General features: G+C 40.3%; 1 protein-coding gene across 2 annotated transcripts in view; it reads left to right on the top strand.

Moving 5' to 3' along the window:
- The window catches only part of Ptp99A (Protein tyrosine phosphatase 99A), a 1,440,930-nt gene that overhangs the window by 1,323,296 nt on the left and 91,951 nt on the right, over positions 1 to 25,683 (top strand). Inside the window, exons 13-15 of one of the 2 annotated variants that reach the window (XM_071662728.1) lie at positions 6,515 to 6,729; positions 7,183 to 7,227; positions 8,071 to 8,196. In XM_071662728.1, coding sequence (XP_071518829.1) covers positions 6,515 to 6,729; positions 7,183 to 7,227; positions 8,071 to 8,196 — 386 coding nt within the window. The remainder of the gene's footprint in view (positions 1 to 6,514; positions 6,730 to 7,182; positions 7,228 to 8,070; positions 8,197 to 25,683) is intronic. The other variant, XM_071662717.1, reaches the window with a different exon arrangement.

Below are 25,683 nucleotides of genomic sequence, written 5' to 3'. Positions count from 1 at the left end.
ACCCTTAACAGGCAACTGGCAGAGGGCGAGTCTAGCCGAGTAGAGGCTCGTACCTAATGCTCCTGCCCTATGATCTTACCAACTACTTTTACCAACTGTTTCTACCTAAAGCTCCTACCTAGATGTTTCTGTCAGACACTGTCTGTTGCTCCTACCATTTTGCAAAAAGGCAGGGCTGGCACATATTGCTTACTACATGAAAATCTAGAGGTAGGAAGAATGAGGTGTGTGAGTTAAGTGTTATGTATGACAAGGAAAGCTTTTTTCTGGACAGAGCCAGTAGTCCATGTATGTGTGAAAGAAGAGACAGCTACCTGGGTCAGGTGCAGCTTGACAACCACTGAAGTGCTGGCTCACAACACAACAATCACTAACTCTCCCAATACGTAGGCAGGGAGTACTGGTAATATACCTCTCTGGTTGTTGATGCCTACCAGCTACTGCCTACTAAGATTGTTCCCTGATTTGTCTTTTACAGATACTTTCTCACCAAAGGTGACTTTTCACTTGCAGTGTAACTTCAAGTTGATGGAGTCCAGTAACACCTCATAGACTGATTGTTATTGTAAACATACCCACAAGCAGATGGATTGGATATGAGGGTGGGTGTCTTCTGATATGGGACCCCACAACATCTTATGGGCTCATGGATATGACACATGTATCATACATGCAGTTGATGCTTTTATTCACTCTTGGTCTTTAATTGTATGTCATCCTTTATTTTTCATTGGAGGTAGTCACAGACAGAAAGTACACATCAACACCAGACCTTAATTGAAATTTAAAGAGAATAATGAAAGGGAAAAGAGAAGAGAAGCCTTTACAAATTTTGGAGGAAGATAAAAATTAGTCTTTTAAAAAGTGCCAGGTCACAGTTATTGGGAAAGAGATGAGAGGACAGAGAGTACCAAAGCTTTGAGGTGTAGGATAAGTAACGGTTATCAAAACTGCCCACCCTTGAGTTGCCAATGGCCACTCGATAATCTGAGGCAGCAGTTTGCTGAGTATTGTATGGTCTAGCTAGTAGTTAGGACACATAAGCAGAAAGCTCACAGAAGCAAAAACCAAAGTTATTCATATAGAAGAGGGAAAGTGAACCAAAATTGTGGCATAGGACAAGTGGATGAAGTTTTAGAGTTAGCCAAGGAGAGTTGATAAGTTAGACCATATTTGATCAAACTGTGTCAAGTAAGGATGCAGAGCTAGAACCATACCCCAGATGTAATAGCAATATTCTGTGCAAAACAGGTCTCTCCTATGTAGAAATGGAGCAACTGTTCAGGAAGAAAAAAGAAATGTCAACATACAAACAGGAGTCACAGTTTCTTAGAGGCAGACTTAGCTATTTCTGTGATGTGGGGTTTCCAAGACAGTGTGGATGTTACATTGCACCAAGTATGTTCATTGAGTTAAGAGGTGGAATTACAGAAAAATCAAAGGAGAGAGGAAAGTAGAGGAATTTTCGATAGAGATGAGCAGAAATTGGGTTTTGAAGGCATTAAACTTAACTAGATTTCATCTTTCCCACTGAGATATGTCCACGTCTGAGTTTACTGAGGCAGTTTTATTGAGGAGTTGTGCTGAAACAAGATGCAGATTGAGTGAGAGAAGGAGCAGAATTGAAAGTTCCTAGTGTTGAGTCATCAGTCTATGAGTGCATTTTGTAATTTGTAGAAGAAAGGAAATTGGGGATAAAAAGGAAAAAAAGTGCAAGATATAGGACAGAACCATGAGGGACACCACTGTTAATGGAGAAAATGGGGAGAGGCTGATCCATCAACAACCACGGAAATGGATCAGCCAGTAAGTAGGCCAGAAGAGGGGAGCTTAGAAATGAGACCCCATTGCCATACCCTACTAAAAGCTTTGGATTCACCAAAATATTTCAGGGGTGATGACCAGACATTAGTAGGATAGAAAAGAATATCACCAATAGATCATGCACTATGGAAGCCATACTGGTGATCAAAGAGAAGAATGTGAGATTCAGTATGTCTGAGGATATGGGAATTGAGGAATTCAAAGACTTTGGAAATGGGAGATGTCAAAGGAACAGGATGATAGTTAGAGAGGTTAGAACGGTCACCCTTCATAGGGATGGGATGTACCAATATGTGCTTTCAAGAAGAAGGAAAAGTTCTGGTTTCGAAACAGATATGGGAAAGACGCAAACATATGTGCGAGTTCAGAGGCACTTTCTCTCAGGATACCGGGATGAATACCATGAGGCTCATAAGCCTCATGGTATAAGCCAGAGAGAGAAGCTCTTTTCGAATAGTTCAGAAAGGGATTTTGGTGAGGGGCATAGGATTAGTAATAGGAGCATCGAGGGCTGTTATAAAATTAGAATCATCCATGGTAGAGTTAGAAAAGTGGGAACCAAAGAGGGTTGCTTTCTTTTTGGGAAGCAGAGCTATAGCACTATAAGAATGGAAGTGTGAAGGAAAGATAGAGTGAAAGAAGTTTTTAGTGATGGCTGTAACTAAAGACCACAAAGACCTGTCAGTGGATGAAGAGGAGAGGTTATTGCACTTCCTTTGAGTAAAGGAGCACTGCTTCATGGGTAACATACTTGTAGTGATTATGGACAGTGATGAAAGCCGAATGGGATTCAGAGGGAAGGAGAGTTTTTCCAATCCCCATATGCCTAATCTTTTGCCTCACTGGCAATAGAACAGGAAAGATTGAACAATGGATTGGGAGAAGAGGCCATCATGAAGGAAGAGGGGATAAATGCTTTCATTCCCACAACAGTAACTTCAACTATGCATTTGGTAGAGACAGAAGTATCACTACATGAGAAGGTTATCTACCCAAGGACAGTCCAAAAAGAATTTTCATAAATTACTACAGTCAGATTTGTTGAAGTACCAATATTTATGTATAGAAGGGGCTTCTGGAGGGGTAGGTGCCTTTGAAATAGTTATATTTACTTTGTTTAGCTACAGTAAGAAGGATTAGAGGTGAAAAACAGATCCAGAATAATAGGAGAATGGTCATGGTGGTTAGGAATATGGTTGGGGTGAGTGATAATTTGCTCTAGATCATTGAGAATAGAGAGCTCAAAGGCTCTAGTCCTCCCATCAGCCATTCGCTATGGTGAACATTTAAATCCCTTTGGGAGGTTTCTTGCTTGTGGGTGAGAGGATGCCAGCCTCAAAACTGGAGTTGGATGTTCAATGAAAGATGTGAAATTTGTTCAGTTAGAAGAGCAGTAGGTAAAACAAATGAAAATATTGAGGGACAGAATTTGAGCCAGATAACATTAAAGTTTAGGGACTTGAGGTCCTCAAGGTATGCCACTGGTTTGTAGATGATAGAACAAGTACAGACACCACCTTTTAAGCTGGGATCATGAGTGGTGATTATAGCTGGATATGAGAAATGGGTTATAGAGAACATCATTACACCATTGTTTGTCAGAGAAAAGTAAGGTATTAGGAGAGGTACTAGATAAATGGTATTCAACAGAAATGAGGTTACTAGAGAGACCACAAATGTCGGTATAGTGAATAGGAAAAGTGTCAGGTATATTAGAGAAGGAAAGGTCATGTTATCACTTCTGTCTAAACTCTAAACCCTCACTCCCATTGGCAGAAGAGTCAGGCAGGAACTTGGAGATTCTTAGCCTTCTTTGATGCTGAGCACTAGGGGCTATAGGTTTGTTGGACTCTCATGTAAAAACGATAATGCAGCAAGGAGATGGCAGGAGAACTTGTGTTAAGAAAATAAGTGAGATTTGTATAGGTGTATGGTGTGTTTAAGAAGTTGACCAGACTAGCTTGGTAGTTATGTTTTGATGAGACATAGAGTAAAACCAGCAATCTTAACATGGATGGTATAAGAATGTTTCGGACACCACTTTAATGCTCTTGATTCAGGATAGTAGTACCACCATGGGTGGCTGCTGTAAACATCTATTTTTCATTAATAGGAAAATAGCTTGACACAGCTGATTGGAAATGCATCTTTTATGACAACAGTGAATGGGTCAGCTACTCTTTGATAGTAGACAAACCAGCTGCATGTAGGGGACTAGGCCATATAAAAGGCCTGTACAGAGTGCTAGAAACTTATGTAATAGAAGTGGTGCTTGTGTCTGAGTAGAGTATGAGTGAGTGGTTAGAAATACACATCATTTCAAGACTGTATAAGTCACCATGTATACCTTATGTTTATATAGATAGGACATCAGAAGGTAGTACTTGGAAGGCAGCCATTGACCAGGGAGGAATATTACCAGTACTGCCCACTTGCATGTTAGGAACTTGGGTATCATAAGGGTTAGTGACAGCTGTGTAATGAGCCACAGCTCTTCATTGTTTGTCAAGTTGCACTCCTCTGACCCAGGTAGCTGTCTTTTATTTCTGCCTCACCCACATGTGGACTTCTGGCATTTTGTGTGCAAACAGACAATCTCTCCTTGTCTTACATAACATAAAATTTGACAACACTTAACTCATTCATCATAACCCTAGCTTTTCCTATGGTGAGTACTATACCTTTTGGCATAAAGGTTAGAGCAATAAGTAGAAGTAGTAGGTATGAATATTTAGGCAGGAGCAGGTAGGTAGAAATAGTAGATAGGAACATTAGGCAGGAACATTTGGTAGAAGTAGTCAGTAAAAACATTCAGTAGGAGTCTCTGCAAACACTGAGCCAGAGTTGCCCGCTGCCAGTGGCCTGTTGAGGATTAGGCACTAGAGGCTTTGAAGTGGCACTGGAGATCTTTGGTTATGGAGAATCTAATATTGCTGTGGGCACCCTCTTGAGGAAGGTCCAAGTGGGAATAGGTATCAGAGGTATAGATAGATAAACATCATGTGAGACTTAGGGTGAATGCATTGTAATGCTGAATTAAGGTAAAGTAGAATAGAAGTTACTATTTATATTTATTTATTTTGCTTTGTTGCTGTCTCCCGCATTTGCGAGGTAGCGCAAGGAAACAGACGAAAGAAATGGCCTAACCCACCCCCAAACACATGTATATACATACACATCCACACACGCAAATATACATACCTATACATCTCAATGTACACATATATATATACACACACAGACACATACATATATGCACATGCACACAGTTCACACACTCTGCCTTTATTCATTCCCATCGCCACCTCGCCACACATGGAATAACATCCACCTCCCCCCTCATGTGTGCGAGGTAGCGCTAGGAAAAGACAACAAAGGCACCATTCGTTCACACTCAGTCTCTAGCTGTCATGCAATAATGCCCGAAACCACAGCTCCCTTTCCAAACCCAGGCCCCACAGAACTTTCCATGTTTTACCCCAGACGCTTCACATGCCCTGATTCAATCCATTGACAGCACGTCAACCCCGGTATACCACATCAATCCAATTCATTCTATTCCTTGCCCGCCTTTCACCCTCCTGCATGTTCAGGCCCCGATCACTCAAAATCTTTTTCACTCCATCTTTCCACCTCCAATTTGGTCTCCCACTTCTCCTCATTCCCTCCACCTCCGACACATATATCCTCTTGGTCAATCTTTCCTCACTCATTCTCTCCATGTGCCCAAACCATTTCAAAACACCCTCTTCTGCTCTCTCAACCACGCTCTTTTTATTTCCACACATTTCTCTTACCCTTACATTACTTACTCGATCAAACCACCTCACACCACATATTGTCCTCAAACATCTCATTTCCAGCACATCCACCCTCCTGCGCACAACTCTATCCATAGTCCACGCCTTGCAACCATACAACATTGTTGGAACCACTATTCCTTCAAACATAGCCATTTTTGCTTTCCGAGATAATGTTCTCGACTTCCACACATTCTTCAAGGCTCTCAGGATTTTTGCCCCCCTCCCCAACCCTATGATTCACTTCCGCTTCCATGGTTCCATCCGCTGCCAGATCCACTCCCAGATATCTAAAACACTTTACTTCCTCCAGTTTTTCTCCATTCAAACTTACCTCCCAGTTGACCTGACCCTCAACCCAACTGTACCTAATAACCTTGCTCTTATTCACATTTACTCTTAACTAGTAACTTAAGAAGTTACTATAGTTGTATTAGTCAGATTGAGCTGGGATGAATGCATTAAACTGTTGAACAGGCATAAAGTAGAATGGAAGTAATCATAATTATTGTAATCAGATTGTGTTGGGTTGTTAGTTGAATCAGAGAAAAAGTTGGAGAGAATGATATGAAAATATACACAGTTGAGTAAGTGTTTTTTGAGATGTGAACTTTTTGAGTGCAATGTTAATTTTAATTGTGGAAAATTTGGAGCTGTTATTGAGTTTAGATTTTATGAGTAATGTTCATGAGGATAGTTATGGGATATTTGAATTTGAGAGTAGTCATGAAAGGGAGAAAAATTAAACGTACAGTAAGAAGTCTGACGAATGGAAAGAATTTAAGTGTAGAGTATGGAAGAAATTTACATGATGGAATGCATGCCCTAGTTTTAATATATGCTTGTGAAGACTGGTAGATGAAATAAATTATCTGCTTTTTTTTTTTCAGATGACCACACACGTGTTCCTCTTAGACCACTTCCTGGACAAAAGAAAGCCATTGAATATGTTAATGCAAATTATATTGATGGTTATGACAAAGCTCGAGCATACATTGGTACCCAGGGCCCATTGCCATCCACCTTTGACACCTTTTGGCGAATGGTGTGGGAGCAGAGGGTTCATATCATCGTCATGATCACCAATCTTGTGGAGAGGGGAAGGGTGAGTTGATAAATTCTCTGTGCGCCATTGTATTTTCTAATATTAGATAAGAGAACTAGTGTATTTGGTAGCAGATATATACTGAACACCTATCATTGACAGCAACTGAAGTCAGCATCAGTGAAGGTTTTGCATACATAGCTTTTATTATGATTAAGGTACTGTACATTTATATTACTTTCAAATTATTAAGAAATTTGAATGTGAAATGACTATTCACTGAATTACAAGAACATTAAACATCTCATTTTACATTATTCACTTGGGGTTAAGCCATTTACATTCAAGCTTTGACAAAACATATTACACTTGGTGAAGCATTAAGGAATTTTCCTTATGACTATATCTTCCTTGTCATAGTGGCAAGTGAAGCTAATCTTTTCAGCTTATGTTCACCAACCATTTTGGATTGAAAGGTAATATTTGTTTTCTTTCCTTTTCTGCCTTTCATAGGAAACTGTTAAAAAACAGCCAAAGCTAGCTACCCAATGCCTAGAGGTATTGTATAATACACAGTGCAAAACTTCTTTATGCTAGGTGTGCACAAGGGAGACATTCGCTTGGCATGCCACTGTACACAACCAATCCTTGCTTGCTATTGCCAACAACCCACTTGGTCTAAAGCACAATTGTTTGCAGAATCCTCTTGTATGGAATATTATTTATTGATAACCGTAACATACTGAAAAAGCCTATCAAAAACTGCTTTAGTAAATTTTTTTTGCACATTCTACTTATTTGGCCATCTTTTGACAGTTGTTGAATTTCTATTATGACTGTGTGAGAATCAAAAATCACCAAGGATGGGTCTTGTTAATGCATTATAAGAAACTAGTCAAGTATTGTCCTTTGCATATTGTTTGTAATAGATATCAATTTAAAAGTTTATTTTACATGGATTGAATGGTACTTATCATTCTTGGTGGTGAATCTGACTAATTTGTTCCCTGTAGACCATGAATATGTGTTGGCCAAGTGGGGAGTGGGAGGGGATTAGCCTCTAGCTGTTATAGTTGTGTTGTAGATATAGAAATTGAATATGCCATCTAGGTTGTCACCTGGAATTATTTGAGAGCCTGAGCCTAAATTTGTAGGAGTTTTGCCCTTGTGGATGGTTTTATTGAATGTTGCATGTAGTAAATGAACTGTTCCTTGTTTATTTTGATTTTCTAATGATGCTGAAGGCAGATGGGTTAGCTAGTGCTAAAGGTCCATATTTAAACTTTATGTGTTAACTTTACAATCTGTATAAATAATTCAATTACAAGAACAGCCAGCCACAAGACAAAACTTCTGATAATAACTGGAATGATATTGAGGATGTGTTCCTCGATTTTACAGAAGAAATGTGACCAGTACTGGCCTAAGGAAGGAAGTGAATTGTATGGTTTGATTCAAGTGCGGTTGGTGCATGAAGAAGTGCTTGCTACGTACACCATCAGAAAGTTTGCCATCAGACACATGAAGGTATGTAGACATAAAAGTGTGCAGTTTTTGTATATTTTATTACAATGGAATGGTCATAAGTACTGATGTAGATATCATTTGATCGTGACTGGTCAAGCCAGTATTAAAAGCTCTTTTACTATTATATCTAGAATGCATTACATTGGTTAAATCTGTCTTTCTGAATTAAAAGTACTTTTGTGGTGCAACTTTCCAGGCTGTAAACGTTTCATTGTCTGGGATAGTATTTGTGTCGTATGTTCCATTAATTTTGTTTTGTTTTTATCTTCATCCTCTTATATGTGTGTGTGTATGTAAAAAATGTTGTATCCTTTTGAAGGAGATATACATTAATTAGGCTTCATTCCTTAACTGCATATTTGCCTTTTAAACCTTCTCATGTAGTGTGTATTCACTTTATTGTGAATTAACTTGTACAGTAAGACCTCTGTTATCTGAAATCATCTGTTTTGGAGTACAAAAATTCAGGTTGCTCAATTTTTTAAATGTACTGAATAATTCAGAAATTGTCCATCCCTCACTTTATGGAGGGCTGTGTTTTGTAAAAACCTCGCACAAAGAGAAATCGCACATAGCATTGGTGGATTCTCCCATTAAATCCACATTATGATAGTTTCTAATGTTGAATGAATTTATCTAGCCATCATTTATTTGCTTGAAATGGCTCTGGCTCAGGTACATTGTCTTCTTTACATAAAGGATTGTAAATCTTTAGAGCTTTAGACCTGAGCCGAAGGTTACTAAGGCTGGTTTTCTTCTTCGTCTCTTATTCTCTATATAACGAACATTTTATTAATTTTCTCCATGAGTGGATTTCTAACCCTTGTGGTTGTCTTGGCAGACAGTGGAGTAGAGTGGACCACATCAATTCAAATTTTCTCAGAATTCTTCTCAACGTTGCAGATTGTACATTCACTTAGGTTGTAAGCATTCCCAAAAACTGGTGCTACCTCATCAGCATTGGCAGATCAAGATGAGATTTCTAGCTTCATTTCTAAGACCAAAGAGGTTCTCTTCCATTTAATGCTGGTTCTAGGATAGATGTTGGATGACAATTGGATGCCATGTTAACAAACATAACAGGTTGTAGGAAAATTACATTCACAGGTATACCTAATGTAGCACAGATCTGCATACAACAGTGGTAACTACAAGGACTGACCTACTGGTAGGAACATTGCATGCTCCACTCATTGCCTGCTCTGCTTATTCAACCCAAATACCGAAGTTTTAGCAAACTTTATACTGTGCTAATACTCCCTATCCGGCATCATCCTGTCTTAAGATTTGTAGCTTTGTTTCTAAGGTCATAGAGGTTCTCTTCCACTTAACTGCTATTTAAGAGATGTACTCTTGGATGCCCTATTTATAAACACAGACACAAGAGTTGGAGGAAAAGTATATTTAGCAGATATTTGCAAATTGCACAACCAGCATAGACCTACACACTTTGGTGGTAACTGTGAGACCTGCTGGCGGGAATATGGCAGTCTCCACTCAGAACACTGGCATGTTTACCCCAGATGCTCTACATGCCCAGGTTCAATCCATTGACAGCACGTCGACCCCAGTATGCCACATCTTTCCAATCCACTCTATTCCTTGCTCGCCTTTCACCCTTCTGTATGTTCAAGCTCCAATCGCTCAAAATCTTTTTCACTCCAACCTTCCACCTCCAATTTGGTCTCCCACTTCTCCTTGTTCCCCCCACCTCTGACACATATATCTTCTTTGTCAGTCTTTCCCCATTCATTCTCTCCATACTTCCAAACCATTTCAACACACCCTCTTCTGCTCTCTCAACCACACTCTTTTTATTTCCACACATCTCATTTACCATTTCATTGCTTACTCGATCAAACTACCACACACCACATATTGTCCTCAGACATTTCATTTCCAGCTCATCCACCCTCCTCTATACAACCCTATCTAAAGCCCATGCCTTGCAACCATATAGCATGTTGTAACTACTATTCCTTCAAACATACCCACATTTGCTTCAAAATAATGTTCTCCCCTTCCATACATTCTTCATCCTTCCCAGAACACACACACACTCCAGTGACTTATATTGAAATAGAATATTTGCATTATATTAATCTGTTAATACCTCCAGATGGATATATGGATAGAGGTGTACACTGAGTTTCACTTCTTAATTTCATGGCCATGCACTGAGCCTGGGTTGGCTGAAGTAGAAGTGCATGATGATTTCTTCCCATATTCAGTCATCCTCCAGCCATGACAACAAGAGCACATTTGCTTGAGTTTTCTAGGAAAGGAATTGAGTGACTTTTAGTTTGATTTAGAGGACATTGCAGATGATCCTGGAGAGTGATTTTATGGATATTGACTTTTTCAGCATCAAAAGTTGACCAAGATGAGGCAGGAAAAGGTTTTGTAGCAAAAGTGGAGACAGTGTTGCCATTGCCCACCTGACTTTAACGACAATCTGTCTGACTTTCTAATTTTGCTGTTATGAAAAGAAATGTATCAACAAATAACATTGATTATAGCAAGAGGAGGATATCATTTGAGATAAAACAATAATAATCAGTATGTTGGCATGGGTAGATAGATAACTAGAACATGCACTGCGGCAGCTCACTTAACATTTGGGTATTACTCTTGCACTTTTCAAGGATTATCAAGGATTCTGAATGTTTAGAAAAGCTAATGTTTAGAAAGTTAATATTTTTAATGAAACAGGATCATCCAATTCACAGCACTTGTAATATACTAACATAAGTATCCAATTTGAAGAGAACATCCTAAAATGAAATTCAGTTTCTAACTCCTTCCTTAATTATCCCGGATATATTGTTGCTTAACATTTGTTTAAACAATAAGGAATACTGTACTATATTTCAAAAGATCATTACATTTGTAACAAATGACTTTTTTAATAGAAAGATGTGCCTTTTGGAGCACTTCAACAATAATAATAATAAAACAATAGTGATTTTATCCCTGGGTATTCCTCGTGTCGTAGAAGGTGACTAAAGGGGATGGGAGTGGGGGGCTGGAAACCCTCCCCTCCTTGTATTTTAACTTTCTAAAAGGGGAAACAGAAGAAGGAGTCATGTGGGGAGTGCTCATCCTCCTCGAAGGCTCAGATTGGGGTGCCTAAATGTGTGTGGATGTAACCAAGATGAGAAAAAAGGAGAGATAGGTAGTATGTTTGAGGAAAGGAACCTGGATGTTTTGGCTCTGAGTGAAACGAAGCTCAAGGGTAAAGGGGAAGAGTGGTTTGGGAATGTCTTGGAGTAAAGTCAGGGGTTAGTGAGAGGACAAGAGCAAGGGAAGGAGTAGCACTACTCCTGAAACGGGAGTGGTGGGAGTATGTGATAGAGTGTAAGAAAGTAAACTCTAGATTGATATGGGTAAAACTGAAAGTTGAAGGAGAGAGATGGGTGATTATTGGTGCATATGCACCTGGGCATGAGAAGAAAGATCATGAGAGGCGAGTGTTTTGGGAGCAGCTGAGTGAGTGTGTTAGTAGTTTTGATGCATGAGACCGGGTTATAGTGATGGGTGATTTGAATGCAAAGGTGAGTAATGTGGCAGTTAAGGAAATAATTGGTGTACATGGGGTGTTCAGTGTTGTAAATGGAAATGGTGAAGAGCTTGTAGATTTATGTGCTGAAAAAGGACTAGTGATTGGGAATACCTGGTTTAAAAAGAGAGATATACATAAGTATATGTATGTAAGTAGGAGAGATGGCCTGAGAGCGTTATTGGATTACGAGTTAAAGAGAGACTTTTGGATGTTAATGTGCTGAGAGGTGCAACTGGAGGGATGTCTAATCATTATCTTGTGGAGGCGAAGGTAAAGATTTGCAGAGGTTTTCAGAAAAGAAGAGAGAATGTTAGGGTGAAGAGAGTGGTGAGAGTAAGTGAGCTTGGGAAGGAGACTTGTGTGAGGAAGTACCAGGAGAGAATGAGTACAGAATGGAAAAAGGTGAGAACAAAGGAGGTAATGGGAGTGGGGGAGGAATGGGATGTATTTAGGGAAAAAGTGATGGCTTGCTCAAAAGATGCTTGTGGCATGAGAAGCGTGGGAGGTGGGCAGATTAGAAAGGGTAGTGAGTGGTGGGACGAAGAAGTAAGATTGTTAGTGAAAGAGAAGAGAAAGGCATTTGGATGATTTTAGCAGAGAAATAATGCAAATCAGTGGGAGTTGTATAAAAGAAAGAGGCAGGAGGTCAAGAGAAAAGTTCAAGAGGTGAAAAGGAAGGCAAATGAGAGTTGGGGTGAGAGTATCATTAAATTCTAGGGAGAATAAAAAGATGTTTTGGAAGGAGGTAAATAAAGTGCGTAAGACAAGGGAATCAATGAGAACTTCAGTGAAGGGGATGAATGGGGAGGTGATAACAATTAGTGGTGATGTGAGAAGGAGATGGAGTAAGTATTTTGAAGGTTTGTTGAATGTGTTTGATGATAGAGTGGCAGATATAGGGTGTTCGAGGTGGTGTGCAAAGTGAGAGGGTTAGGGAGAATGATTTGGTATACAGAGAAGTAGTAAAAGCTTTGCGGAAGATGAAAGCTGGCAAGGCAGCGGGTTTGGATGGTATTGCAGTGGAATTTATTGAAAATGGGGGTGACTGTATTGTTGACTGGTTGGAAAGGTTATTTAATATATTTATCACTCATGGTGAGGTGCCTGAGGATTGGCGGAATGCTTGCATAGTGCCATTGTACAAAGGCAAAGGGGATAAAAGTGAGTGCTCAAATTACAGAGGTATAAGTTTGTTGAGTATTCCTGGGAAATTATATGGGAGGGTATTGATTGAGAGGGTGAAGGCATGTACAGAGCATCAGATTGGGGAAGAGCAGTGTAGTTTCAGATTTGGTAGAGGATGTGTGGATCAGGTGTTTGCTTTGAAGAATGTATGTGAGAAATACTTAGAAAAGCAAATGGATTTTTATGAAGCATTTATGGATCTGGAGAAGGCATATGATAGAGTTGATAGAGATACTCTGTGGAAGGTATTAAGAATATATGGTGTGGGAGGGAAGTTGTTAGAAGCAGTGAAAAGTTTTTATCGAGGATGTAAGGCATGTGTACGTGTAGGAAGAGAGGAAAGTGATTGGTTCTCAGTGAATGTAGGTTTGCGGCAGGGGTGTGTGATGTCTTCATGGTTGTTTAATTTGTTTATGGATGGGGTTGTTAGGGAGGTGAATGCTAGAGTTTTGGAAAAGAGTGGCAAGTATGCAGTCTGTTGTGGATGAGAGAGCTTGGGAAGTGAGTCAGTTGTTGTTCGCTGATGATACAGCGCTGGTGGCTGATTCATGTGAGAAACTGCAGAAGCTGGTGACTGAGTTTGGTAAAGTGTGTGGAAGAAGAAAGCTGAGAGTAAATGTGAATAAGAGCAAGGTTATTAGGTACAGTAGGGTTGAGGGACAAGTCAATTGGGAGGTAAGTTTGAATGGAGGGAAACTGGAGGAAGTGAAGTGTTTTAGATATCTGGGAGTGGATTTGGCAGCGGATGGAACCATGGAAGCGGAAGTGAATCATAGGGTGGGGGAGGGGGCGAAAGTTCTAGGAGCATTGAAGAATGTGTGGAAGTCGAGAACATTATCTCGGAAAGCAAAAATGGGTATGTTTGAAGGAATAGTGGTTCCAGCAATGTTATATGGTTGCGAGGCGTGGGCTATGGATAGAGTTGTGAGCAGGAGGGTGGATGTGCTGGAAATGAGATGTTTGAGGACAATATGTGGTGTGAGGTGGTTTGATCGAGTAAGTAATGATAGGGTAAGAGAGATGTGGGGTAATAAAAAGAGTGTGGTTGAGAGGGCAGAAGAGGGTGTTTTGAAATGGTTTGGTCACATGGAGAGAATGAGTGAGGAAAGATTGACCAAGAGGATATATGTGTCAGAGGTGGAGGGAACAAGGAGAAGTGGGAGACCAAATTGGAGGTGGAAAGATGGAGTGAAAAAGATTTTGAGTGATCGGGGTCTGAACATGCAGGAGGGTGAAAGGCGTGCAAGGAATAGAGTGAACTGGAACGATGTGGTATACCAGGGTCGACGTGCTGTCAATGGATTGAACTAGGGCATGTGGAGCGTTTTGGGTAAAACATGGAAAGTTCTGTGGGGCCTGGATGTGGAAAGGGAGCTGTGGTTTCGGTGCATTATTACATGACAGCTAGACACTGAGTGTGAATGAATATGGCCTTTGTTGTCTTTTCCTCGCGCTACCTCACTCACATGAGGGGGGAGGGGTTTTTTTATTTCATGTGTGGCGATGGGAATGAATAAAGGCAGACAGTATGAATTATGTACATGTATATATATGTATATGTCTGTGTATGTATATATATGTATACAGTGAGATGTATAGGTATGTATATTTGCGTGTGTGGATGTGTATGTATATACATGTGTATGTGGGTGGGTTGGGCCATTCTTTCATCTGTTTCCTTGCACTACCTCGCTAACGCTGGAGACAGCGACAAAGCAATATGAATATATAAATGAATATGATAGTAATGAAACTAGATACCAGTTAAACTGTAAGATTCTGAATCCAAAATAATACTGTAACTGGGCAGATATCAGGTGTGGGACTGACAGCTTCGTAGTCGGGGGTCCTGAGGCACTGATGAGTGCAATGTAGTATCTGCCTGTGACAAGATAATTTCCCCTCAAGTACAATACAGAACAGTATTGATATCTTACTTAGACGCTGATCCAGTGCAATGAATTTATAAGCATACAGATGCACACCTTGAGTGGAGTCACTTTCGATCATCTATCTATTTCTCTGCTGCCCTTTCCCTTCAGGAACTCCTGCAATGGAGTGGCCATGGCAAAAGAGTCTTCATAGCTGGTGAACTTCAGTATGTCATTCTCTGTGTAAAATTTGCATGATTTCTCACTCTTCTTCTTTAAGTTATAGATGGTGGACTACCATCAGCATATTTAGAGCAATATGTTTTCTGAGCCCCTTTATCAAGCTTTATAACCAACTTTCTTGAGGACAATGAGGGTAATAAGGTTTGGTAGGACTGAATTCACCTTGAGGGAGCAGTCTCTTCTTGGAATCCACAGTGAGGATTTATATGGTATAACTTGTTCAGATAGAGGTCTCAAGCAAAGTTAGTATGTTCAATTGAACAATGACACTGACCCCACGAGTATACTGTGCAGGATATAGGCTCCACAGCTAGCTGATTTTCATAATTATGAGTCACTCATTCAATTGCATATTTTGTAATTGGTTGGTTTCTTAGTCTTCATTGTTTTTTTATTTATTGTTTAATTACATTTTGAAGTAAATTTCATGAACCGTAAGTTTAAGGTGTACAAAATGGGTCATTACATTACCCATGTGCCTGCACTGTCAAAACAGCTGACTGCAGCTGAAGTTGTGAAAAAGTGATCTCTTCTGCAGTTACACAAATATTCTTTAATTTTTTCTAGCTTCCTAGTATTGATAGTTGTTTTATTGTGCTATTACATTTTGCAGTCATTTACATGAACCATAAGTGTAAGGGGAACATGAATGAACAGGACATGTATGTACATACAAAAGGAGTGGCTACGTTAGCCACTTGCCCACACAGTTACAATGACCATTCGAGGCTAAATCTGTCACGAGAAAGTTATCATGGGAGTTTCTGAATTATAGATTGCCATAAGAAAGACATTTCACTATATAATTATCTTCAAAGTTTTAAGATTAAATATATTTTTGAAACTTTAAGAGATGTGAATTTTGAGGTTTAGAAAGGATCACTTAATAAGATGTTAAGGGGTTGATATAATAAAGATATAAGAATTTTGTGTGTATTACCATTATACATAGCAGTAGAAGGAATGAGTGATTGTGTTAACTCCACTCACTTTGCTTGCCACAGACACCACCCTAATTTTTGTTTTTTAACTTCACTCGTAGGATTGGCTGATTAGCTTTTGTGCAGTAAATTTCAATTCTCATTACAAATAAATGTGGTGTTTTCCATATCTATGAGAGATCAGTGTTACATAGGTTTATTCATAATGGAATAGAGATATTTCCAGAAAAAGATATGAATATTTGCTTGTGTATTTATTAAAACTGAAAATAGATTTCTATTTTGGAGGGAGGCGAATAGTGTGAGGAGAGTAAGAGAGCAGATGAAGAAATTTTAACAAGCAAAGAAGAGATGATTGAAGTGGAATAAATATTCTGCTGAAATGATGAATGCGTTTGTTGATAGGATGTTAGATGTTGGGTGTATGGTACAAGGAGGTATGTCGAGTGAGAGAAGCAAGATAGATGCTTTGATGAAAAGAGAAGAGGTGATGAAGGCTTTCCATGTGACTTTCTCAAGAATGGGGATGATAGTGTTGTTGATTGGTTAGTCAGGATTTCCATTTTATGTTTGATGCCTGAGAACCATATTACTTTAGGGCACGTGGGACAAAAGTGAATGTTCAAAATACAGAGGTGAAAGTCTGTTCAACTTACATTTTAAATTTTATGGGAGACTGGTGGTCAAGAGAGAGGTGGCATGAACAGAGCATCAAATAAAGAAGAGTGTGGCTTGAGGAGTGGAAGATGATGCATAGATTAAGTTTATGCACTGATGAATTTTTGTGGGAGATACTAAAAGAATTTATTTATTCTTATTTATTTATTAATTTTACTTTGCCACTGTCTCCCACATTTGTGAGGTAGCACAAGGAAACAGACAAAAGAATGGCCCAACCCACCCACATACATATGTATATACATACACATCCACACACACAAATATACATACCTATTCATCTCAACATATACATATATATATACACGCAGACATATACATATATACACATGTACATAATTCATACTGTCTGCTTTTATTCATTCCCATCGCCACCCCGCCACACATGAAATAACAACCCCTTCCCCCCGCATGTGCACGAGGTAGCGCTAGGAAAAGACAACAAAAGCCACATTCATTCACACTCAGTCTCTAGCTGTCATGTATAATGTACTGAAACCATAGCTCCCTTTCCACATCCAGGCCCCACAGAACTTTCCATGGTTTACCCCAGATGCTTCACATGCCCTGGTTCAATCCATTGACAGCACGTCGACCCTGGTATACCACATTGTTCCAATTCACTCTATTCCTTGCACGCCTTTCACCCTCCTGCATGTTCAGGCCCTGATCACTCAAAATCTTTTTCACTCCATCTTTTCACCTCCGATTTGGTCTCCCACTTCTCGTTCCCTCCAGCTCTGACACATATATCCTCTTGATCAATCTTTCCTCACTCATTCTCTCCATGTGACCAAACCATTTCAAAACACCCTCTTCTGCTCTCTTAACCACACTCCTTTTACTACCACACATCTCTCTTACCCTATTATTACTTACTCGATCAAACCACCTCACACCAGATATTGTCCTGAAACATCTCACTTCCAGCACATCCACAACTCTATCTATACCCCATGCCTTGCAACCATATAACATTGTTGGAACCACTATTCCTTCAAACATACCCATTTTTGCTTTCCAAAATAATGTTCTTGACTTCCACACATTCTTCAACACTCCCAAAACTTTCGCCCCCTCCCCTACCCTATGATTCACTTCAGCTTCCATGGTTCCATGCACTGCCAAATCCACTCCCAGATGTCTAAAACACTTCACTTCCTCCAGTTTTTCTCCATTCAAACCTACCTCCCAATTGACTTGTCCCTCGACCCTACTGTACGTAATAACCTTGCTCTTGTTCACATTTACTCTCAGCTGTCTTCTTTCACACACTTTACTAAACTCAGTCACCAGCTTCTGCAGTTTCTCCCACGAATCAGCCACCAGCGCTGTATCATCAGCGAACAACAAGTGACTCACTTCCAAAGCTCTCTCATCCACAACAGACTGCATACTTGCCACTCTTTTCCAAAACTCTTGCATTCACCTCCCTAACAACCCCATCCATAAACAAATTAAACAACCATGGAGACATTACACACCCCTGCCACAAACCAACATTCACTGAGAACCAATCACTTTCCTCTCTTCCTATATGTACACATGCCTTACATCCTCGATAAAAACTTTTCACTGCTTCTAACAACATGCCTCCCACACCATATATTCTTGATACCTTCCACAGAGCATCTCTATCAACTCTATCATATGTCTTCTCCAGATCCATAAGTGCTACACACAAATCCATTTGCTTTTCTAAGTATTTCTCACATACATTTTTCAAATCAAACACCTGATCCACACATCCTCTACCACTTCTGAAACCACACTGCTCTTCCCCAATCTGATGCTCTGTACATGCCTTCAATCAATACCCTCCCATATAATTTCCCAGGAATACTCAACAAACTTATACCTCTGTAATTTGAGCACTCACTTTTATCCCCTTTGTCTTTGTACAATGGCACATTGCAAACATTCCGCCAATCCTCAGGCACCTCACCATGAGTCATACATGCATTAAATAAACTCACCCATCAGTCAACAATACAGTCACCCCCTTTTTTAATGAATTCCACCGCAATACCATCCAAACCCGCTGCCTTGCTGGCTTTCATCTTCAGCAAAGCTTTTACTACTTTTCTGTTTACCAAATCATTCTCCCTAACCCTCTCACTTTGCACACCACCTCAACCAAAATGCCCTATATCTGCCACTCTATCATCAAACACATTCAACAAACCTTCAAAATATTCACTCCATCTCCTCACATCACCACTACTTGTTATCACCTCCCCATTAGCCCCCTCCACTTGAGTTCCCATTTGTTCCCTTGTCTTACGCACTTTATTTACCTCCTTCCAAAACATCTTTGTATTCTCCCTAAAATTTAATGATACTCTCTCACCCCAACTCTCATTTGCCCTCTTTTTCACCTCTTGCACCTTTCTCTTGACCTCTTGCCTCTTTCTTTTATACATCTCCCAGTCATTTGCGTTATTTCCCTGCAAAAATCGTCCAAATGCCTCTCTCTTCTCTTTCACTAATAATCTTACTTCTTCATCCCACCACTCACTACCCTTTCTAGTCTGCCCACCTCCCACACTTCTCATGTCACAAGCATTCCTTGCGCAAACCATCACTGCCTCCTCTATAGATGTGAAGGAGTGCATGATAGGGTTGATGGATTCTTTGTGGAAGATGCCACAATGTAGGAGAAAAGCTTCTAGAAGCAATAAAGAGTTTTTTCAAGTCTTTGTATGGATTAGGTGTAGAGGAGATAAACATGAGAAAATTGGAGAGAGGGATAAGTTTGCAGTTTTTTGGAAGTTGGGTTACTGGGAGGAGAGTCAGTTGCCATTTGCAGATGACATGGCTCTGTTGGCAAACTCAAGTAAGAAACTGAAGAACCTGGTGTTGGAGGTTAGGATAGTGTGTGTGAAAAGAGCAAGTTTAGACTTAATATAAATAATGAAAGGTAATGAGGTTTAGCAGGGGCAAGTGACATGTTAGTTTGAATAGAGAGAGCCTGGAGGAAGTTAAAGTGTTTTAGGTGCCTAGGAGTGGACATGACAGTAGATGGAAGAATGGAAGTGAAACTGAACCATAAGATGGGAAGAGTGCAAATAATTTCACTGAAGAGTGTATGAAAAGAGATGTCAGTATGTATGAAAGCAAAAATAGGTATGTTTGAATGTATAGCATTCCCACCAGTGCTGTATGAATGTGATTCTTGGGCTGTACTTACAATTGTACAGAAGATAGATGTTTTAGAAATGAAAATCATGTGACGAAGGTTAATCAAATAAGGAATGACAAGAGAAGAGAGAGGTTCTGGTGTGATTGAGAGAAATGAACAGGTGGTGCTGAAATGGTGTGAATTTGTGAAGATGAGGGAAATAAGAATGGGGCTCCATGAGGGTAAAACTCCCTCTCTCTACTGTATAGAGAGGTTATTAATAACAGGATGTACATGTCAGAAATGGAGGGAACAGGAAGGAGGTGTGGACTGAAGATGAGATCAAAGGTTGGAATGAAAATGCTTTGAGTGATTAAGGTCTGAACATGCAGGAAGATATGAGGCATGCATAGGTCAGTGTAAATTGGAGTGATGTGGTTTTTGGGGATGTGTTGTTAGTGGGCTGAACCAGGGCACATAAAGTAATCAGAGGCATGGCTGTGGACAGGGGGTTTTGGTGTTAGTGTATTATGCATGACAGCTATAAGGTGGATGTGAGCAAATTAGACTGTTCTGTTTCTGTTCCTGGTGTTAATGCATTATCATGGGAAATAGCGAATACAGTGAAAATAGAATACTACAATACACTTATTATATTCAAATGTGTTGTATCTCATCCAGAAGTGGTGGAGGAATGAATGCATGGTGGCATTCACTCTAGTGCTTGTCTTGCTTTCTGTCAAAGCCTGTTCCTTGTTCGTTGCTTTCCTAGTTATAGGTATTTATTATTAAGTATTATCAGTTTGTGATGTATTACACCAGTATATTTTACCCTTTTTCTTGCCAGATAATTCTCTCTTGCAATTAAAATCATCTTTATCCTAAACATAGGTCTTTGCTAGTATGTTGAAAATATAGGGCGAGGAACTGAATTTTAATGATTCCTGATAATATAATGGTAAAATACCTCATGCTGAATGGAAGTTCATTTAATGTTAATGTTTTGACTGCAAAATTAATTTTCCTCTGTATTCCTGAGGAGTTTCATTTTTCCAGATATGAAAACTGGTCTTTCTTTACTACTTCATTATCAATACAAAACCATAAAGTTTCCAAATTGGACAATATTATTTCTTAAAAGCAGCATCTGCTTGCAGGGAAGAAAATATAAAGAAAAATGAAAATAGATTATGGTGAGATATTTATTGTCTGAAGCCTGTAGGATGGAATCAAGCTCCTCAGATGTAATAGATTTATTGCATAATGATAAGTGAACCGTAAAGGACATGAAAATGTTTAAAAGTCCAGAGTAAGATTGATGTTATGCATGCCTTCCATCACAATTAATGTGCACTTATTATGTTATACTGGATCATTTCCCACTTCAGCGAGGTAGCCCCAGGAAACAGATGAAGAACGGCCTATCCACTCATATACATATATTTATATACATAGATACCCATACTCGCACATGTACATTTTTTATTTATTCTTTTATTATACTTGTTCGCACATATACATACACATACACAGACATATACATATATACACATACATATTCATATTTGCATGCCTTCATCCATTCCTGGCGCTACCCCACCCAACAGGAAACAACAGCACTACCCCTCACTTCAACGAGGTAGGGCCAGGAAAACGGACAAAAAAGGCTTCATTGTTCACATTCAGTCCTTAGCTGTCATGTGATGCACCAAAATCACAGCTCCCTATCCACATCCTGGCTTCACTGACCTTTCCATGGTTTACTCCAGATGTTTCACATGCCCTTGTGCATTCCATTGACAGCATGACGACCCCGGTATACCACATCGTTCCATTTCACATTATTCCTTGCACACCTCTCACCCTCCTTTATGTTCAGGCCCCAGTTGCTCAAAATGTTTTTCACTCTTATCGTTCCACCTCCAATTTGGTCTCCCGCTTCTTGTTCCTGCCACATCATACACACATATCCTCTTTGTCAACTTTTCGTCACTCATTCTCTCACTATGTCCAAATTATTTCAACTCAAATGAGAGTTGGGGTCAGAGAGTATCATTAAACTTTAGGAAGAATAAAAAAATGTTTTGGAAGGAGGTAAGTAACATGCAAAAGACGAGTACAAGTGAGAACATCGGTGGAGGGGGCAAGGGGGAAGTGCTAGCAGATAGTGATGAAGTGAGGAGATGGAGTGAGTATTTTGAAGGTTTGTTGAATGTGTTTGATGATAGACTGGCAGATGTAGAGTGTTTTGGTCAGGTTGGTGTGCAAGGTGAGAGAGTCAGGGAGAGTGGTTCGGTTAAAAGAGAGGAGGTGGTGAAAGACTTGCAGAAGATGAAATCCAGCAAGGTGGTGAGTTTGGATGGTATTGCAGTTAAATTCATTAAGAAAGGGGGTGACTGTGTTGTTGATTGGTTGGGAAAGATATTCAGTGTATGTATGGATAATGATGAAATTTTTGAGGATTGGTGGAATGCATGCATAGAGCAATTCTACAAAGGCAAAGGGGATCAAGATGAGTGCTCAGCAAGGCAGCGCATGTTATTTACCTCCTTCCAAAACATCTTTTTATTCTCTGTAAAGTTTAATGATCCTCTCTTACCCCAGCTCTCATTTTCAATCCTTGCACCTTCCTTTTGACCAGCCACTTTCTTCTATACATCTCCCATTCATATGCACTCCTTCCTGGTATCATCCAAATGCCTGTCTTTTCTCTTTAACTAACAACTTTACTTCACCCCACCACTCAATACCCTTTCTAATCTGCCTACCTCCCACCTTTCTCATACCACATGCATCTTTTGCACATGCCATCACTGCTTCCCTAAATACATCCCATTCCTCACCCACTCCCCTCACGTCATTTGCTCTCACCCTTTGCCATTCTACGCTCAATCTTTCCTGGTACTTCCTCGCACACGGTCTCCTTTCCAAGCTCACTTACTCTCACAACTCTCTTCTCCCCATTTCCTCTTCACCTTCGCCTCCACAAGATAGTGATCAGACATCCCACCAGCTGCCCATCTCAGCACATTAACATCCAAAAGTCTTTCTTTTACATGCTTATCAATTGATATGTACTGTAATAATGCCCTTTGACCATCTCTCTCTTACTCACATACATATACTTATGTATATCTTTCTTTTTAATCTAGGTATTCCCAATTGCCAATCTTTTTTTAGCACACAAAGCCACAAGCTCTTCACCATTTCCATTCACAACACTGAATACCCCATGTACATCATTTATATCCTCAGTTGCCACATTATTCACCGTCGCATTTATATCGCCCATCACCAATGCCTAGTCTCGTGTACCAAAGCTACTCTCACACTCACTCAGCTGCTACCTAAACACTTGCCTCTCATGATCTTTCTTCTCATGACCAGGTGCATAAGCACTAATAATCACCCATCTCTTGCCATCCTCTTTCAGTTTTACCCACTGCAAATCTAGAATTCTTTTTCTTATACTCTGTCACCCACTCCCACAATTTCTACTTCAGGAGTAGTGTTACTCTTTCCATATCTCTTGTCCTCTTACCAACCCCTGACTTTACTTCCAAGACTTTTCCAAACCATTCTTCCCCTTTACCCTTGAGCTTTGTGTACTCAGAGTCGGAACTTCCAGGTTTCTTTCCTCAAACATGCTACCTATCTCTCCTTTCTTCTCATCTTGGTTACATCCACACATTCAGGCACCCCAATCTGATCATTCAAGGAGGATGAGCATGCCCCGTTTGACTCCTCTTCTGTTTCCCTTTTTAGAAATTGAAATACAAGAAGAGAAGGGTTTTAGCCCGCACTCACACCCCCTTTAATTGCCTTCTGCAACGTGCGGGTAATAGGTTTGAAGCATCCTTTCTCCCCATCCCCAGCGATCAAGTAATAATAGGGTAAGAGAGATGTGTGGATATAAAAAGGGTGTGGTTGAGAGAGCAGAAGAGGGTATTTTGAAATGGTTTGGTCACATGGAAAGAATGAGTGAGGAAAGATTGACCAAGAGGATGTATGTGTCAGAGGTGGAAGGAACGAGAAGTGGGAGACCAAATTGGAGGTGGAAAGATGGAGTGAAAAAGATTTTGAGTGATCGGGGCCTGAACATTCAGGAGGGTGAAAGGCGGGCAAGAAAGAGAGTGAATTGGATCGATGTGGTATACCGTGGTCGACATGCTGTCGGTGGATTGAATCAGGGCATGTGAAGCGTCTGGGGTAAACCATGGAAAGTTCTGTGGGGCCTGGATGTGGAAAGGGAGCTGTGGTTTCGGGCATTATTGCATGACAGCTAGAGACTGAGTGTGAACGAATGGGGCCTTTGTTGTCTTTTCCTAGCGCTACCTCGCACACATGAGGGGGTAGGGGGATGGTATTCCATGTGTGGCGAGGTGGCGATGGGAATAAATAAAGGCAGACAGTATGAATTATGTACATGTGTATATATCTGTGTGTGTATATATATGTGTACATTGAGATGTATAGGTATGTATATTTGCATGTGTGGACGTGTATGTATATACATGTGTATGGGGGTGGGTTGGGCCATTTCTTTCATCTGTTTCCTTGCGCTACCTTGCAAACGCAGGATACAGCGACAGAGCAAAATAATTTTTTTTTTTTTTTTTTTTTTTTTTTTTGCCGCTGTCTCCCGCAGTTTGCGAGGTAGCACAAGGAAACAGACGAAAGAAATGGCCCAACCCACCCCCATACACATGTATATACATACGTCCACACATGCAAAATATACATACCTACACAGCTTTCCATGGTTTACCCCAGACGCTTCACATGCCCCGATTCAATCCACTGACAGCACGTCAACCCCAGTATACCACATCGCTCCAATTCACTCTATTCCTTGCCCTCCTTTCACCCTCCTGCATGTTCAGGCCCCGATCACACAAAATCTTTTTCACTCCTTTCCACCTCCAATTTGGTCTCCCTCTTCTCCTCGTTCCCTCCACCTCCGACACATATATCCTCTTGGTCAATCTTTCCTCACTCATTCTCTCCATGTGCCCAAACCATTTCAAAACACCCTCTTCTGCTCTCTCAACCACGCTCTTTTTATTTCCACACATCTCTCTTACCCTTACGTTACTTACTCGATCAAACCACCTCACACCACACATTGTCCTCAAACATCTCATTTCCAGCACATCCATCCTCCTGCACACAACTCTATCCATAGCCCACGCCTCGCAACCATACAACGTTGTTGGAACCACTATTCCTTCAAACATACCCATTTTTGCTTTCCGAGATAATGTTCTCGACTTCCACACATTCTTCAAGGCTCCCAGAATTTTCGCCCCCTCCCCCACCCTATGATCCACTTCCGCTTCCATGGTTCCATCCGCTGCCAGATCCACTCCCAGATATCTAAAACACTTCACTTCCTCCAGTTTTTCTCCATTCAAACTCACCTCCCAATTGACTTGACCCTCAACCCTACTGTACCTAATAACCTTGCTCTTATTCACATTTACTCTTAACTTTTTTCTTTCACACACTTTACCAAACTCAGTCACCAGCTTCTGCAGTTTCTCACATGAATCAGCCACCAGTGCTGTATCATCAGCAAACAACAACTGACTCACTTCCCAAGCTCTCTCATCCCCAACAGACTTCATACTTGCCCCTCTTTCCAAAACTCTTGCATTCACCTCCCTAACAACCCCATCCATAAACAAATTAAACAACCATGGAGACATCACACACCCCTGCCGCAAACCTACATTCACTGAGAACCAATCACTTTCCTCTCTTCCTACACATACACATGCCGTACATCCTCGATAAAAACTTTTCACTGCTTCTAACAACTTGCCTCCCACACCATATATTCTTAATACCTTCCACAGAGCATCTCTATCAACTCTATCATATGCC

The sequence above is a fragment of the Panulirus ornatus genome, chromosome 1, assembly GCF_036320965.1.
Source record: "Panulirus ornatus isolate Po-2019 chromosome 1, ASM3632096v1, whole genome shotgun sequence".
In the NCBI taxonomy this organism is placed as follows: domain Eukaryota; kingdom Metazoa; phylum Arthropoda; class Malacostraca; order Decapoda; family Palinuridae; genus Panulirus; species Panulirus ornatus.
Note: the sequence above shows the minus strand (reverse complement) of the source record. Positions and strands in the feature narration are given on the sequence as shown.